Genomic DNA, 13,236 nt, shown 5'->3' on the forward strand with positions numbered 1-13,236 from the left:
TAAATCCATACATAGAAACAAAATGCAGGCTAGTGGTTATCAAGGACAGGGGCCTGGGGAGGGTGAAATGGGGAGTGACTTTTAATGGGTATGGGTTTTATTTTGGGGTGATGAAATGTCCTATAACTAACAGAGGTGATAGCTACACACATTGTAAATATATTAAATGCCACTGAATTGTACCCTTTAAAATGGTTACTGGTTAATGTTACATAAATTTTATCTCAATAAAAATAAATTTTTTAAAGAGCCAATGGTTACAAAAATAAACATTCATGTTTTTTAAAAAGGCTTAGAATAGTAATATTCAATGAAAAAAATAAGCAAACTTGTCCATTAATACTTCAATAATCATTAAATTTTAAAATGTCTTTTTCTCTTAATTGATTAATGCATATTAATACCATAAGTGGACATACAACATCAAAGCTCGTTTCCAAAATGCATATTCTAAAACCTCAGTATTCAGTAATTGGGAAATTTAAAATGCATATTCTCATAGGTACATTGGGACAAATAAAGAATAGCTTCTTAGAGCAGCCCAAAAAACCTATTTAATCCATATTGTAGTCAAATTGTAGAAAAATATATTATTGGTTTTTAAAAAATGTATATCCTGCCTATTTCAAGTAGATTTAAAGGGACTACAAAAAGTAACAATAACCATTTAAAAATTAGAAAAGAAGAAAAAGTTAACATGTTTAAAATTTATGTTAAGGTATGAAATTTTAAATCTGGTTTGATTAAAAGAGATAGATGAGCAATTTGCAGGGATTTTTAAAGAGACATTAGGGAACTAAAAATGATCATATATAATTTCCCCTTCTAAATCTGTAGCTTCCTTCTTTCTTATCACTAAGCCTTTATACTAATCAGATTTTAACTCGCAAAGAAAGAGGGAAATACCTCCCTGTAGTAACTGGGTAAGAGTGAGAAAGAGGCAAGACTGCTAGAAGCCATGCAAGCGCAGAGGAGGAACCAGAGGGCAGAGGGAGTGAAGAGACATCCCAGAGGGCAGAAACCTCGATGGGAGGACACAACAGCATGGACAGAGCATTCAGGAAAAAAGGAATGCTGTCTGGTGACGGAAAAACAGAACCACCTCTGGTAGAATTAACACAGCGGTTTGTTTTTTTCACCTAAAGGTAAAAAAAAGATTGAAACAGAAGAAACATTGGTGAGGCAGTTCCCTGTGATGGCCATCAGAGGGTACTGTGAGTCCGGCATGGTCTAGCTGCTGTCAAACTTCAGAAAATGGATCAATGGGTGGTGAAATAATGTGCAAACAGTCCTTGTAACCGCACGTGGAACATTTAAAAAATTTTGTTTCTAGGATTACTTAGGAATTCTCTTTTAACAAAATGAAAATAATATGTAAAAGATCTTTGTGGGAACTGTATATTACCTACATTTAAAATAGTTTTAAAGGGTTTTCTCCTTTTCTAGACGGACAGATTAGAGTACTGTAGTAACAGTGCCTTAGATTCATATGGCAATTCTTGCCAAAACCACCAAAATCATGTTAACTTTTATCATTACGTAATGTTTATGTAATGTTTATGTACCCAGTATTGTGCAAATAATGCAAAAGATAAGTATCTGTCCTCTATTTAAACTTCTTTTAGGAGTTTAACACCTGGTAGGGAGACTAGAAGTACATACAATAACTTGCACTTATTAAATGCAATTAGTGACTTGAGAGTTCAGAAATAAGAGAACATTAACGGTTAGTCTGACAAAGCCTTCTGGAAGGGTCCATCTTGATGGGGTACAGGATTTAACTATGTATAGAAAAAGCAAGGCCCACTCTAGGCAGGGGTACTGCCTAAGCCAACATCAGAAGGAAATGTGTACAACCCCTGATTAGCACCAAAAAGACCAGATTACACTAGGGAATGGAGAAAGAGTTAGAAAAATGAAACAGTGTCTGTGAAAATCTTTACCTCTAAGAAATCTGAAGTGTCCCAATCAATAACAGTGTGTCATAATTTCATAAACTAGAGAAGCCATAATAAAAGTTTGTCTTTTAAAAAAAAGCTTTAACATTTATTTATTCAACAAGTATTTACTGAGCAGCTATTATATGGCACTGTGGGAGGTACTGGGGTAACTGTTTCTGCTCTAATGAAGCTTTACTCTGTCTGGTGGGGGAAGACAGACATTAGTAGAGAATTGGAGGTTCCTATAAGAAATAAATTATTTATTTTATGTAATCAAACAATATATAATCAAATACTATGAGGAGTATTATAGGAAAACTTTACCTAACCTAGAGAATTAGAATAAAATTCTCTGAGGAAGTAAAGTTCAAACTAAGCCCTGATGAATGAATAGAAGCTAACCAGGCAAAGATGTGGGGGAGAATGTTTCAGGATGCAGAGGAAACGACACACGCAAGGACCCTGAGCTGAAAGGCAGGCTCCTTTGAGGAACTGAGAGAAGGGCGGAGTGACAAGACAACAAGCAAGAAGGGAAAAGGAAATATGAGATGAAGTGGTGGAGGCACTCAGGAGCCAGAGCATGCACAGCCTTGTCATGCTCATTAAGAATTTTAGGGCTTTATTCTACAAGAAAACAGGCTGGGCGCGGTAGCTCACATCTGTAATCCCAGCACTTTGGGAGGCCAAGGCAGGCATATCACTTGAGGCCAGGAGATCGAGACCAGCCTGGGCAACATAGCAAGACCCCTTATCTCCATAAAAATTTTTAAAAAACTACCCAAGAGGGCCAGGCACAGTGGCTCATGCCTACAATCCCAGCACTTTGGGAGGCTGAGGTGGGTGGATCACTGAGAGAGCAGGAGTTCGAGACCAGTCTGGCCAACATAGTGAAACCCTGTCTCTACTAAAACTACAAAAAATTAGCCAGATGTTGTGGTGCATGCCTGTAATCCCAGCTACTTGGCAGGCTGAGATAGAGGAATCACTTGAACCTGGGAGCTGGAGACTGCAGCGAGCTGAGATTGTGTCACTGCATTCCAGCCTGGGCAACAGAGCAAGGCTCTGTCTCAAAAAACAAACAAACAAAAAAATTAGCAGAGGGTGCTGGTGCATGCCTGTGGTCCCAGCTACTAGGGAGGCTGAGATGGGAGAATCACCTGAGCCTGGTGGGGGAGGGGCAGGTGGTTGAGGCTGCAGTGAGCTATGATGGCTCTACTACACTCCAGCCTGGACAACAGAGTGTGACCCTGTCTCTATTTAAAAAACAACAACGACAACAACAAAAAACCCAGAAGCCATTGAAGGGGAATAGCATGATCAGCAACAGATAGAAAAGACTGGGAGTGAATATAAATATAGAAATCAAGTAAAATTTCATCAGAGTTAAGACAGGTATCTTAAGAGAAGTCACACAGAGGTTTTCCAGTTTAGGAGAACTTACAGTTGAGCTATATTATTTCCAATATTCATCTGGCACAGACTTGGCAATATATTTTACGGCACAGAAAATGAAGGTGTCTATGCCCATTAAGAAGGAGAGGATAGGTTCTTACCTTTGGACTGCTGGCCTGAGGAAAAAAAGAGTAAAGTATAATTTGATAGTATTGTCTGGGAATTTTTATATTTATTTTTAAAAACAAATATAAGTTCATCACTTACAAATATGGTATATAATTTAATCATGTAAGATACCATATTTTAAACAAAAGGGAGACTTTTAAATCAATAAAATCTGACTTAAACTTATTTTGATTGTGATTTTTTAGAAAAACCAATGACATTTAATAGAAGCCCATTTAAACATCACATTAAGAGTCAATTAACTTGCTAAAATTGATTGAAATAACTGAACTACATTGTAAGATATGCTTCTATCATACTAACTGTATCTTGGTGCTTTGGTGAGGAGGGAGAAGACTCATTTTCAGGAAAGCAGGGTTTTGAGGCAGTTGGAGATTCCTACAAGAAATAAGTAATGAAAAAAGTTACTCTATTTTATATAATTATCTTTCTGCCTCTACTCACAGCGGGAGAGCTTAGTAAGAGAGAATAACAAATTTTTTCCTTGTTATTTTCGTTCTATATTCAGCTCCAAGCTAATAAGGTAATGATTTTAAAACTACAAACGCTATTAAAAGTTTATAAAATATGGCGCTTTTTATAGCAATTACAGTTTAATTTAAATAATGCATATGGAATTACTCAAAAGAAATGATATGTGCTGCCTTAAAATCATGATGTTATATCAGTCTGAATTAACCATATTTAAAATAAGTAAAACTTAAACACTTCCAGATAAATACATTATAATCATGATACTAACTTGCTCTTGGTATGGTAAGTATAAATACCCAGGATTAGGCAAGGTCACAGAAATAACTTGGCAAATGCCAGAACGGGAATTTAATTTTAGTCAAAAGCTATATAAGAAATTAAATTGCTATTAGTATTTAAGGTAATTTATAGAAAACTTTTCAAAAATTAGAAATAAGATATTTTAAATTCAAGAAAGAAACCTAAGATTTAAATATTAATAACTCCCCAGAAAACAAGAAGTTTTAATGTCTAAGCCTACAACAGTATCATAAGAGCAAACCAATAACGTGGTTTTTTTTTTTAAGCAGTCTGCTTTGTCAATATTAAAACACAGAATGTGATTTCTATTACAGATGTTGATAGGACTATTCATGGAGGGTAAGACTGAAAAACTTTTCTTGGTAGCAACAGCCCACCTCCACTTAAATTTTCTCCATTTCCTTAGATGTTCTGAGTAATTTCAGAAAAAGAGAATGTTTTAAATCATACACCATTACCTATTATTAAATTTTTTCTATCAAACCAAAAAGTTCCTTTGAACATTCATCTCCATGTATGTATCATTCTAGTTTTCTACGTTTATGAAGCTGGAGAAGGCGCTGTCAACGAACCTGGGAATTTGTTTTAAGTAACACTTGCAAAAACCATTAACTCAACATTTACTCATTTGGAAAAATGTCTTCAGGTTTACATCCTACACAGTTTGTAAATATAGAAACTAATAGCAGTAAAAGTTTACATGGAAGCCCTTGAAGGGACAAGCTTATAAATCAAACAAACAAGGCACTATTAATGGAGAAAATATTAAAATCACATCAAATAAAAAACTTCAAAGAAATTTAACTTAAGGTCCAAATCTCACTTACTTTTTTCTGACAACGTCAGATCAATTTTTGATTCTAAGACTGTCTGATAGTAAAACAGTATGAGAAAGAGGGAAGATGTGATGATCCATAAAGTAGAAAATAAGTAACTGAATAAAATGATAATTATATTTTTCATAGCACATTCAGTCCCACAGAAATAAAAACCACAAATACAGTAATAATGTATGTGGAACAATTATAACTATTATAAACAAGAAATAATTTTACATGTATACATTTATCTATATTTAGATATATGCATATAAATATACATCATATACATCTATGAAGAGTTATAGTAAAAACAGAAAAAAAAGGCAGAAACAGATGCATTCACACATACACATACACACACCTACCCCTCCAGGGTTATCTGTAAACTGAATTAGGACGTCATCACAACAACATCTGCTATACAGTAATAGATGGTTCTTGACTTATGATTGTTCAACTTTAAGGTGATGGGAAAGTGATAGGCATTCACTAGAAAACATACTTGAAACTTGATCTTTTCCTGGGCTAACAATATTCAATATGACACTCTCTCATGATGCTGCACAGAGGCATGTAGCCCCAGCTTCCAGTCAGCCACCTGATTACCAGGGTAAACAGATTACAAAGGTAAATAATTGATACTCTACAGTGTACCGTGTTACTGAATGATTTTGCCCAACTGTAGGTTAATGTAAATGTTCAGAGCACATTTAAGGTAGGCTAGGCTAAGCCACAATGTACAGTGGGTTAGGTGTATTACATGCATTTTCACCTTGTGGTATTTTCAATTCATGGTATTTTCAACTTATGTGGGTTTACTGGGATGTAACCGCATCCTAAGTTGCAGAGCATCTGTATTAGGTTGCTGTGATTACAATTCAGGTTATACACACTTCATCCCTTATCACATATTAGCTAGTTTGTTCTGGTAGTCAGTCCCTTTTTCAAAATCTCAAAAACTGCCCTATGTTAAGAAACTGATGCATTTGTTTGCAAAGGGTAAGGTGGGGGGTAAAAAAGACAATTCTACCAAAACTAAGTAAATCTCTAATCGCAAAAAAAATCATATTCTCGTAACTCTAGGACAAGGAGATGAAAGAGGAAATGTACTAAGAACTGCATGTGAGTTATTTAAAGCAATAGATTGAAAAATAATTTTAAAAAATGAATTGAGAGATTAAAAAGGAGTGAGATTGATATTTTATGATGTTGAAAACAAAAGAAAAAGGAGTAAGAAATTTTAAATAAATTATCAAAATAATCATCCTATTTGTTCCAGTAAGAAGAGGCGGTAGAGTTGGTTCAACAATGATTTGCCTTAGAACAGTATATATGGCATTTGGGAGATTCCTATTTATCCTGAATTGTAATCTGGTTCTTGGTTGAGTGAATTTTTCCTATTAGAAATCCCTAGGTGTTTTACTTACCTAGATTAATCTCAACACTAATATATTTTCAAGCATATCTTCAATAGCACAGACTCAGAATGTCATTCCTTTAATGTAGTCTCTACATTCAACACAAGATCCTTACAAAATAGAAGCTAGAAACAGGTGTGCCACTTTCATTGTTTTCTATTAGTCCATCTTACACACACGAAGAATACTGTTTCTAACACTCCACCTTTAAATTCAACAAAGACCAATTTTATAGTAACTTGTAGTACCAAAATATTATACTTGTTTTGACTGATCAATTGAGATTATTGATAAAGGAATTTAGGACTTAAAGTATCCAAACATAATGAAATATGCTATAGGGATAGTTCATTCTGTTTTCACAAACACACCTAAAAATTACAGAAAAACTGTAAATCATGCTACAAGAAGCCTGATGATTTAAAAAACCTTTACATTTCAACATTAGTATGCCTAATATTCTGCAAATTCATACTAAGTTCCCAACTTATCCCCAAAATGAAGCCACACTGTAAATAAGTAACTTGTAAAGAAGTGTTTAAAACATCCATTTTAATGTTTGCATTAAAATTCACCCTTTTTTGAAACAGGGAACATTACTTCTCAGATTGATAAAAGATGTGCTTTCTACAGAGAGCATTTAGAGAAACAAAGGGAATATAATTCCAATATTACCTGGGATGAGGAAAATTAATTAAATGTCTTCCCTATGAAACCTCCTAGAGACTGAAGACAAAGGATAACAGAAATGTGACTTTAAAATAAGATAAGCAAGAAAAATCTGTCACCTACTAGGATCAAATGTATCAAGGTACACAGATAAGTAAGCCACAGATAAGTCAGTCCATTGTGCAAAAACCAAAATCCTCAAAACCAAAACTTACTTCATGACAAACTGATGCTAAATACATAAAAATGTAGTCAATTTGATAAAAGAAAAAATAATGTAGTAACGTTTCAACATACATGCAGATCAAAAGCTTAAATTAGTTCAAAAGAAATCAAATGTTCTAGCAAAGAATATTTACTAAATACATGAAATATTAGTACAAATAGTTACAATTCACTGTACAATACAATGCAAAGAACTTGCCAAAAATCTCAACAGTCCTACCTTGTCATTAGTGTCCAATACAATGGTGCTGTGTCTCCACTTTGTTAATACTATTGGTTCTTGCAGCCGCCTATCCAGGCTCCTACTTTTAATTATTTCTCTTTGCTGCTGGGATGAAGCATTATACTAAAACAAAACAAAGCAAAAAACACTTCACAAACAATAGAAATGAAAGTGGAATCTAAACATCCTGGCTCCAAATGACAAAGACTGTTAGGCAAAGTTCAACATATGACATCTCCATACATTTTCTAGCCTCAGTTTTCTCATCTTTAACCAGAACTGTGGCACAATTGAGAAGATCGCAGACTCTGCTGTTACACAGACCAAGGTATTATCTTTGGCAAAATATTTAATCTCCGTCAGTCTAAGTTTTGTCAACTGTAAAGTAGATAAAACAGAAATATCATCTCATTCACAGAGTTGCTCTAAGGATCAAAGTATTAAAGAACAACATATTAAAAGAGTAGTACATTATCAATAAATATTAACTATCATAACTTATAAAATAAAATCAAATTAATTTTTCTACTTCTACTTCTTCTACTAAGCATTATTTTAAAAACCTAAACCAAAAATTAAATTCAAAATGAACTAGTAAGTTCTTTACATATTCTGGATTCTAAACCTTTCTAAGCTATGTGAGTTGAAGGTATCTTTTCCTAGTCTGTAGCCCAGCTTCTCCCCTATGTTTATGACATCTTCTACACAGAGAAGGTGTTTTGTTTAATTTTAATGTAGTCACATCTGTCAATCTTTCCTTTTATAGTAGCCTTCTGAGTCTTGTTCAAGAAATCTTGCCTACTCTGTAGATAAAGATATTCTTTGATATATCCTTCCACAGTGTTTAAAGTTTTACTTGCTATATTTATATCTTTAATCTAACTGAAATTAATCATTTAGCATGAAGTAAGGTCAAGATCTACATTTATTTTCATTTTTATCATGTGAAAACCAATAATCTTAGTAACATTCTTACTTAGTCCATGCTTACCCCACTGATTTGTTTTCTTTTTAGTTGTTGTTGCAGCATCTCAGATGACACAAACCAATGTTTGTTTGTTTGTTGAGAAAGGGTTCCTCTCTGTCACCCAGGCTGGAGTGCAGCGGCATGATCAGAGCACACTGTAACCTTGAACTCCTGGGCTCAAGAGATGTTCCTGTCCCAGACATTTGAGTAGCTGGGACTACAAGCACATGCCAGCACACTTGGCTTTTTTGTTGTTGTTGTAGAGCCAAAGTCTCCCTAACCCCATTGATTTGTAATGTCACGTCTGAGCTTTATACATGTGCCCTTACTATCCCAACTTAATTACCATAGCAGGAACTCTATCTCTCCTGTTCCCTAACCACCAACTACTCTGTATTCAGGAATATGTTGACTCTTTATGGATATTTGTTTACAAATACAAATTTTAGGTTCCATTCCCAAAAAAAGTGAGGGAAGGGATATTAAATGGAAACGCATTGGACTTGTAGATTAATTTGGACATTGTTATAAAATTCAGCCTCCCAATCCAAGATCATGATGGTATGCTACACCATTTATTTGGGTCTTCCTTTATTCTGCTCTGAAATTTTCTTTATTAAAATCTTACAGACCTTTAATTAACATGTTCTTAGTTACAACTCTTGTTGCTACTGCTGCTAATATAAATAGTATCTTCATTGCTATCACATTTTCAAACTCACTTTTTACTAGACAAATGGGTAGTTTTCATGTTAATTTTATATCCAGCAACTTTGCTGAACTCTCATCAGTTTTAAGTTTGTAGGTTCTCTTAGGATTTTCTAATAATAATAATAATAATAATAATCTATTGCATCTCTTCCTTCTTAATTCCATTATTTCTTTCCGTTTCTTAATTGTTGACTAGAAGCTGTGATAGAAATGTTCTAGTCTAGTCCCTAACTCTAATGGGAAAGCTTCTGTAATCTCACCATGAAGTATGAGATTTACTGCAGATTATTTAATAGATAATCTTCAGCATAATGTGTCATTATAAGAAAGTGATTTTCATCTGGGCTCGGTGGCTCACGCCTGTAATCCCAGCACTTTGGGAGACTGAAATGGGTGGATCACCTGAGGTCAGGAATTTGAGACCAGCCTGGCCAATATGGTAAAAGCTTGTCTCTACTAAAAATACAAAAATTAGCCAGGTGTGGTAGTGCAAGCCTGTAGGCTTAGCTACTTAAGAGGCTGAGGCACAAGAATAGCTTGTACCTGGGAGGCGGAAGCTGCAGCGAGCCGAGATTTTGCCACTGCACCCCAGCTTGGGCGACAGAGTGACAGTCTGTCTCAAAAAAATAAAGAACAGTGATTTCCTTACAGAAGCATATTCTTGGATCATAGTGGTTTTATATCCATTTTGCAAATCTTTTAACAGGTGTGTTTAGAGCATTTACATTTAATGTGATTATTTATAATGTTAGGATGTAAGTCTGGTATTTTATCGTTAATTTTCTGTCTGTTTCTCCTTTCCTACCTTCCTGTGGGCTACTTGAGGAATTTTTACTATTATATTTTAATATATCTACAGTTCCTTGAGCCTCTCGTTATACTTTTTTAGTGCTTGCTCTAGGGATTACAATATACATAATTTATCAGTCTACTAGTATCAACATTTTACTACTTCAAGTGGAATACAGAAACCCTACTAAAAATTACATCCCTTTACTCATTCTTTATGAAACAGTTGTCTCAAATATCACTACTGCATATCAGGACTACTTCAGAAATATTATAATTTTTGTTTCAAATATCAAAGACAATTTTAAACACCCAGGACAAAAGTCCCCTCAGATATTCACCCTTTCTGTTGTTCTTTATTCATTCCTGATATTGCAAGTTTTCTAATTACTTCCCTTCTGTTTGAAAGACTTCCTACAGCAACTCTTTGAAAGCAAGACTGCTGGGGATAAATCTTAGTTTAGTTTAATTCTGAAAATGTCCTTATATTACTTTCATTCCTGAAGGATATATTTTTGCTGGGTGTAGAAGGGTTCACAGTTCTTTTCTTCTAGTATTTGAAAAATGTTATGCCACTTCTTTCTGGCTTCCATGGCTTCGGACAAGTCACTTCATTCAAATTATTACCCTAAAAGTAATGTGTTGTTTCACTGAAGGGCTTTCAAGACTTTGTGGGGCGAGGGTGAGGGTCTTTAGTTTTCAGAAATTTTGATTACAATGAGCCTGGATATGGATTTCTTTGGGGTTACATTATCTAGTGTTTATTCAGTTTCTTGAATCTGTTGGTTTGTCTTCTGCTGAATTGGGGGCATTTTCAAACACTACTTCTTCCAAGTATTTTGCTACCTCACATTCTTTCCTTTCTCCTTCTGGAACTTCAATGAAAAGGAAGGTTAGCTCTTTTGTATTTTCCCACAGGTCTCTGAGGCACTGTTCATTTTGTTTTAGAAATCTATTGTCTCTCCGTTGTTCAGACTAAATAATTTCCACTAACCTATCTCCAAGATCATGAACTCTCTTCTTTCACTTCCATTCCGTTATTGAGCCATCCAGTATTTGATTTTTGGCTCTAGGATTTACCTTTGTTTTTTCTGTATATCTTCTATTTATTTGCTGAGACTTCCAACCTCTTATCTCAAGTGTGTTTATAATTGCTTCCTGTAGCACTTTTATGACAGCTGACTTAAAATCCTATGGGATAATTCATTCATTCCTGTCATCCTGGTGTGTCACCAACCTACTGTCTTTTCTCGTTCAAGTTCAGATTTTCCTGGTTCTTGGTATGACAAGTAATTCTAGGTTATATTTGGGTGTTTTGAGGACTGTAAGACTTTGGCTTCCATTTAAACATATTTTAACAGGTGGTGAACCCCATTTACATCCAGAATGCACATCTCGGCCTGCTTTTATGGCCCATAGTTCAAAGGTCAATTTCATTTTAAAAATCTTTTCATTGCTGTTCTGATCTGCCCTGTTTGTGCACTACCTAGAGGCCAGTCTGAAACCTGGGCAGTACTCCACACCATGTTTCAGTTCTCAAAGATTTTGCTATGCTAATTCTGGTTGCTTTCATGTGTAGGCCACTGGGAGTAGTGTCTAGGACCTTACACAGAGTTTAGAAATCCCTTTCTCTGGCTCCTTCCTCTCCACAATCAATCCTCTTCCCACACACTGCTTGGGATAGGACGGGGTGTTGCCTTGTTGCTGTTGTCCATTTAGTGCATAGGGAGGATGAATCACAGGGTTCCTTGCATACACTGTGGGTCTAGTCAACAGGGCTCCACCCCAGGCTCCACAGTACCCAGGCAGGGAGCGGGAGAGTGCTGTTTCAATAGTGCCGGTTAGGGATGACCGACTGGGCTTCATAACACATTGTGCACAGTACATCATGCAGAAGGATATGCTTTTGTGGTGTTCACCTGGAACACAGTAGGTATAATAAACAGAGACGGTGTGCTTTACTTGGCTTAAAATGTTGATCATGTGTTACCACAGATTTTTGGGTTGGCTAAAAACTGTCTGATCTAGAGGGGCTTATCTGGACAAGTCTGTCCCTCATCCCCCTCCTGGGACTGGGAGGCTAGCCTGGGCACATTCTTCTCGTGGCAATGGTAGAGGTGCAAGAGCAAGCCCTGACTATAAGCCCATTTCGATACTCTCCTTGTGTCATATTTGTCACATCCCAGTGAAAGCAAGCCACACAGCTGAACTCAGTTAATGACATGACAATTTGGGAGGCCACCACAAAGAACTAATACTAGAGTCATAATGGATCCAATGATGCCATCTACTGCACTGTGATGGCTTTTAAGATTGTCTCCTTATTGTGAAGTTCTGCAGATCCAGCAAAATTTGTTGACATGTTGATTTATTTGTATTTATCCTTGACAGTATTCAAAGCATATTTTCTAGTTAAAGATTCGTGTCTTCCTTCAATTTTAGAAAATTCCTAGAAATTATATTTTCAAATATTGTTTCTACACCATTCTTCCATTCTCTTCTTTTGGAATTCCTAATATATGAATATAGAAAACTTTCAACTCATCCTCCATTTTTCTTAACTATGCCTTCATATTTGTTAGATTTCCATCCCTGTCTAAAGTTTATACTACTGACTGCATTTTTTATGTGAATAACTATGTTTTTTCATCTTGAAGATTTCTAATTTATTCTTTATCACATTTACCTATTCATGTATGTTTTTATTTTTCCTAATTTCTTGTTCTTTTTAAATGAAAGTCTTCATTTAATTCTGATTATCCACAGCATAATTTTAAGCCTTTATTAAATTATTAAGAACATTACTTTCAGCTGGGCACGGTGGCTCACGCCTGTAATCCCAGCACTCTGGGAGGCCAAGGTGGGCGGATCACAAGGTCAGGGTTCGAGACCAGCCTGACCAACATGGTGAAACTCCATCTCTATTAAAAATACAAAAATTAGCCAGGTGTAGTGGCGTGTGCCTGCAATCCCAGCTATGCAGGAGAATCACTTCAACCTGGGTGGCGGAGGTTGCAGTGAACCAAGATCGCACCACTGCACTCCAGCCTGGGCAACAGAGCGAGACTCCGTCTTAAAAAAAAAAAAAAAAAAAAAAAGAACATTACTTTCATCTGGA

The 13,236-nt window shown here is 35.5% G+C and overlaps 1 protein-coding gene across 8 annotated transcripts in view; it reads right to left on the reverse strand.

Moving 5' to 3' along the window:
- Positions 1 to 13,236, reverse strand: part of ARHGAP12 (Rho GTPase activating protein 12) — a 150,202-nt gene that overhangs the window by 55,356 nt on the left and 81,610 nt on the right. For 3 of the 8 annotated variants that reach the window (XM_028853289.2, XM_015146728.3, NM_001260799.1), the window contains 3 exon segments: positions 7,649 to 7,774; positions 3,825 to 3,899; positions 3,494 to 3,508 (listed from right to left, as the gene is read on the reverse strand). In XM_028853289.2, coding sequence (XP_028709122.2) covers positions 3,494 to 3,508; positions 3,825 to 3,899; positions 7,649 to 7,774 — 216 coding nt within the window. 8 annotated transcript variants of the gene reach the window in all.

This window comes from Macaca mulatta, chromosome 9, assembly GCF_049350105.2.
Source record: "Macaca mulatta isolate MMU2019108-1 chromosome 9, T2T-MMU8v2.0, whole genome shotgun sequence".
In the NCBI taxonomy this organism is placed as follows: domain Eukaryota; kingdom Metazoa; phylum Chordata; class Mammalia; order Primates; family Cercopithecidae; genus Macaca; species Macaca mulatta.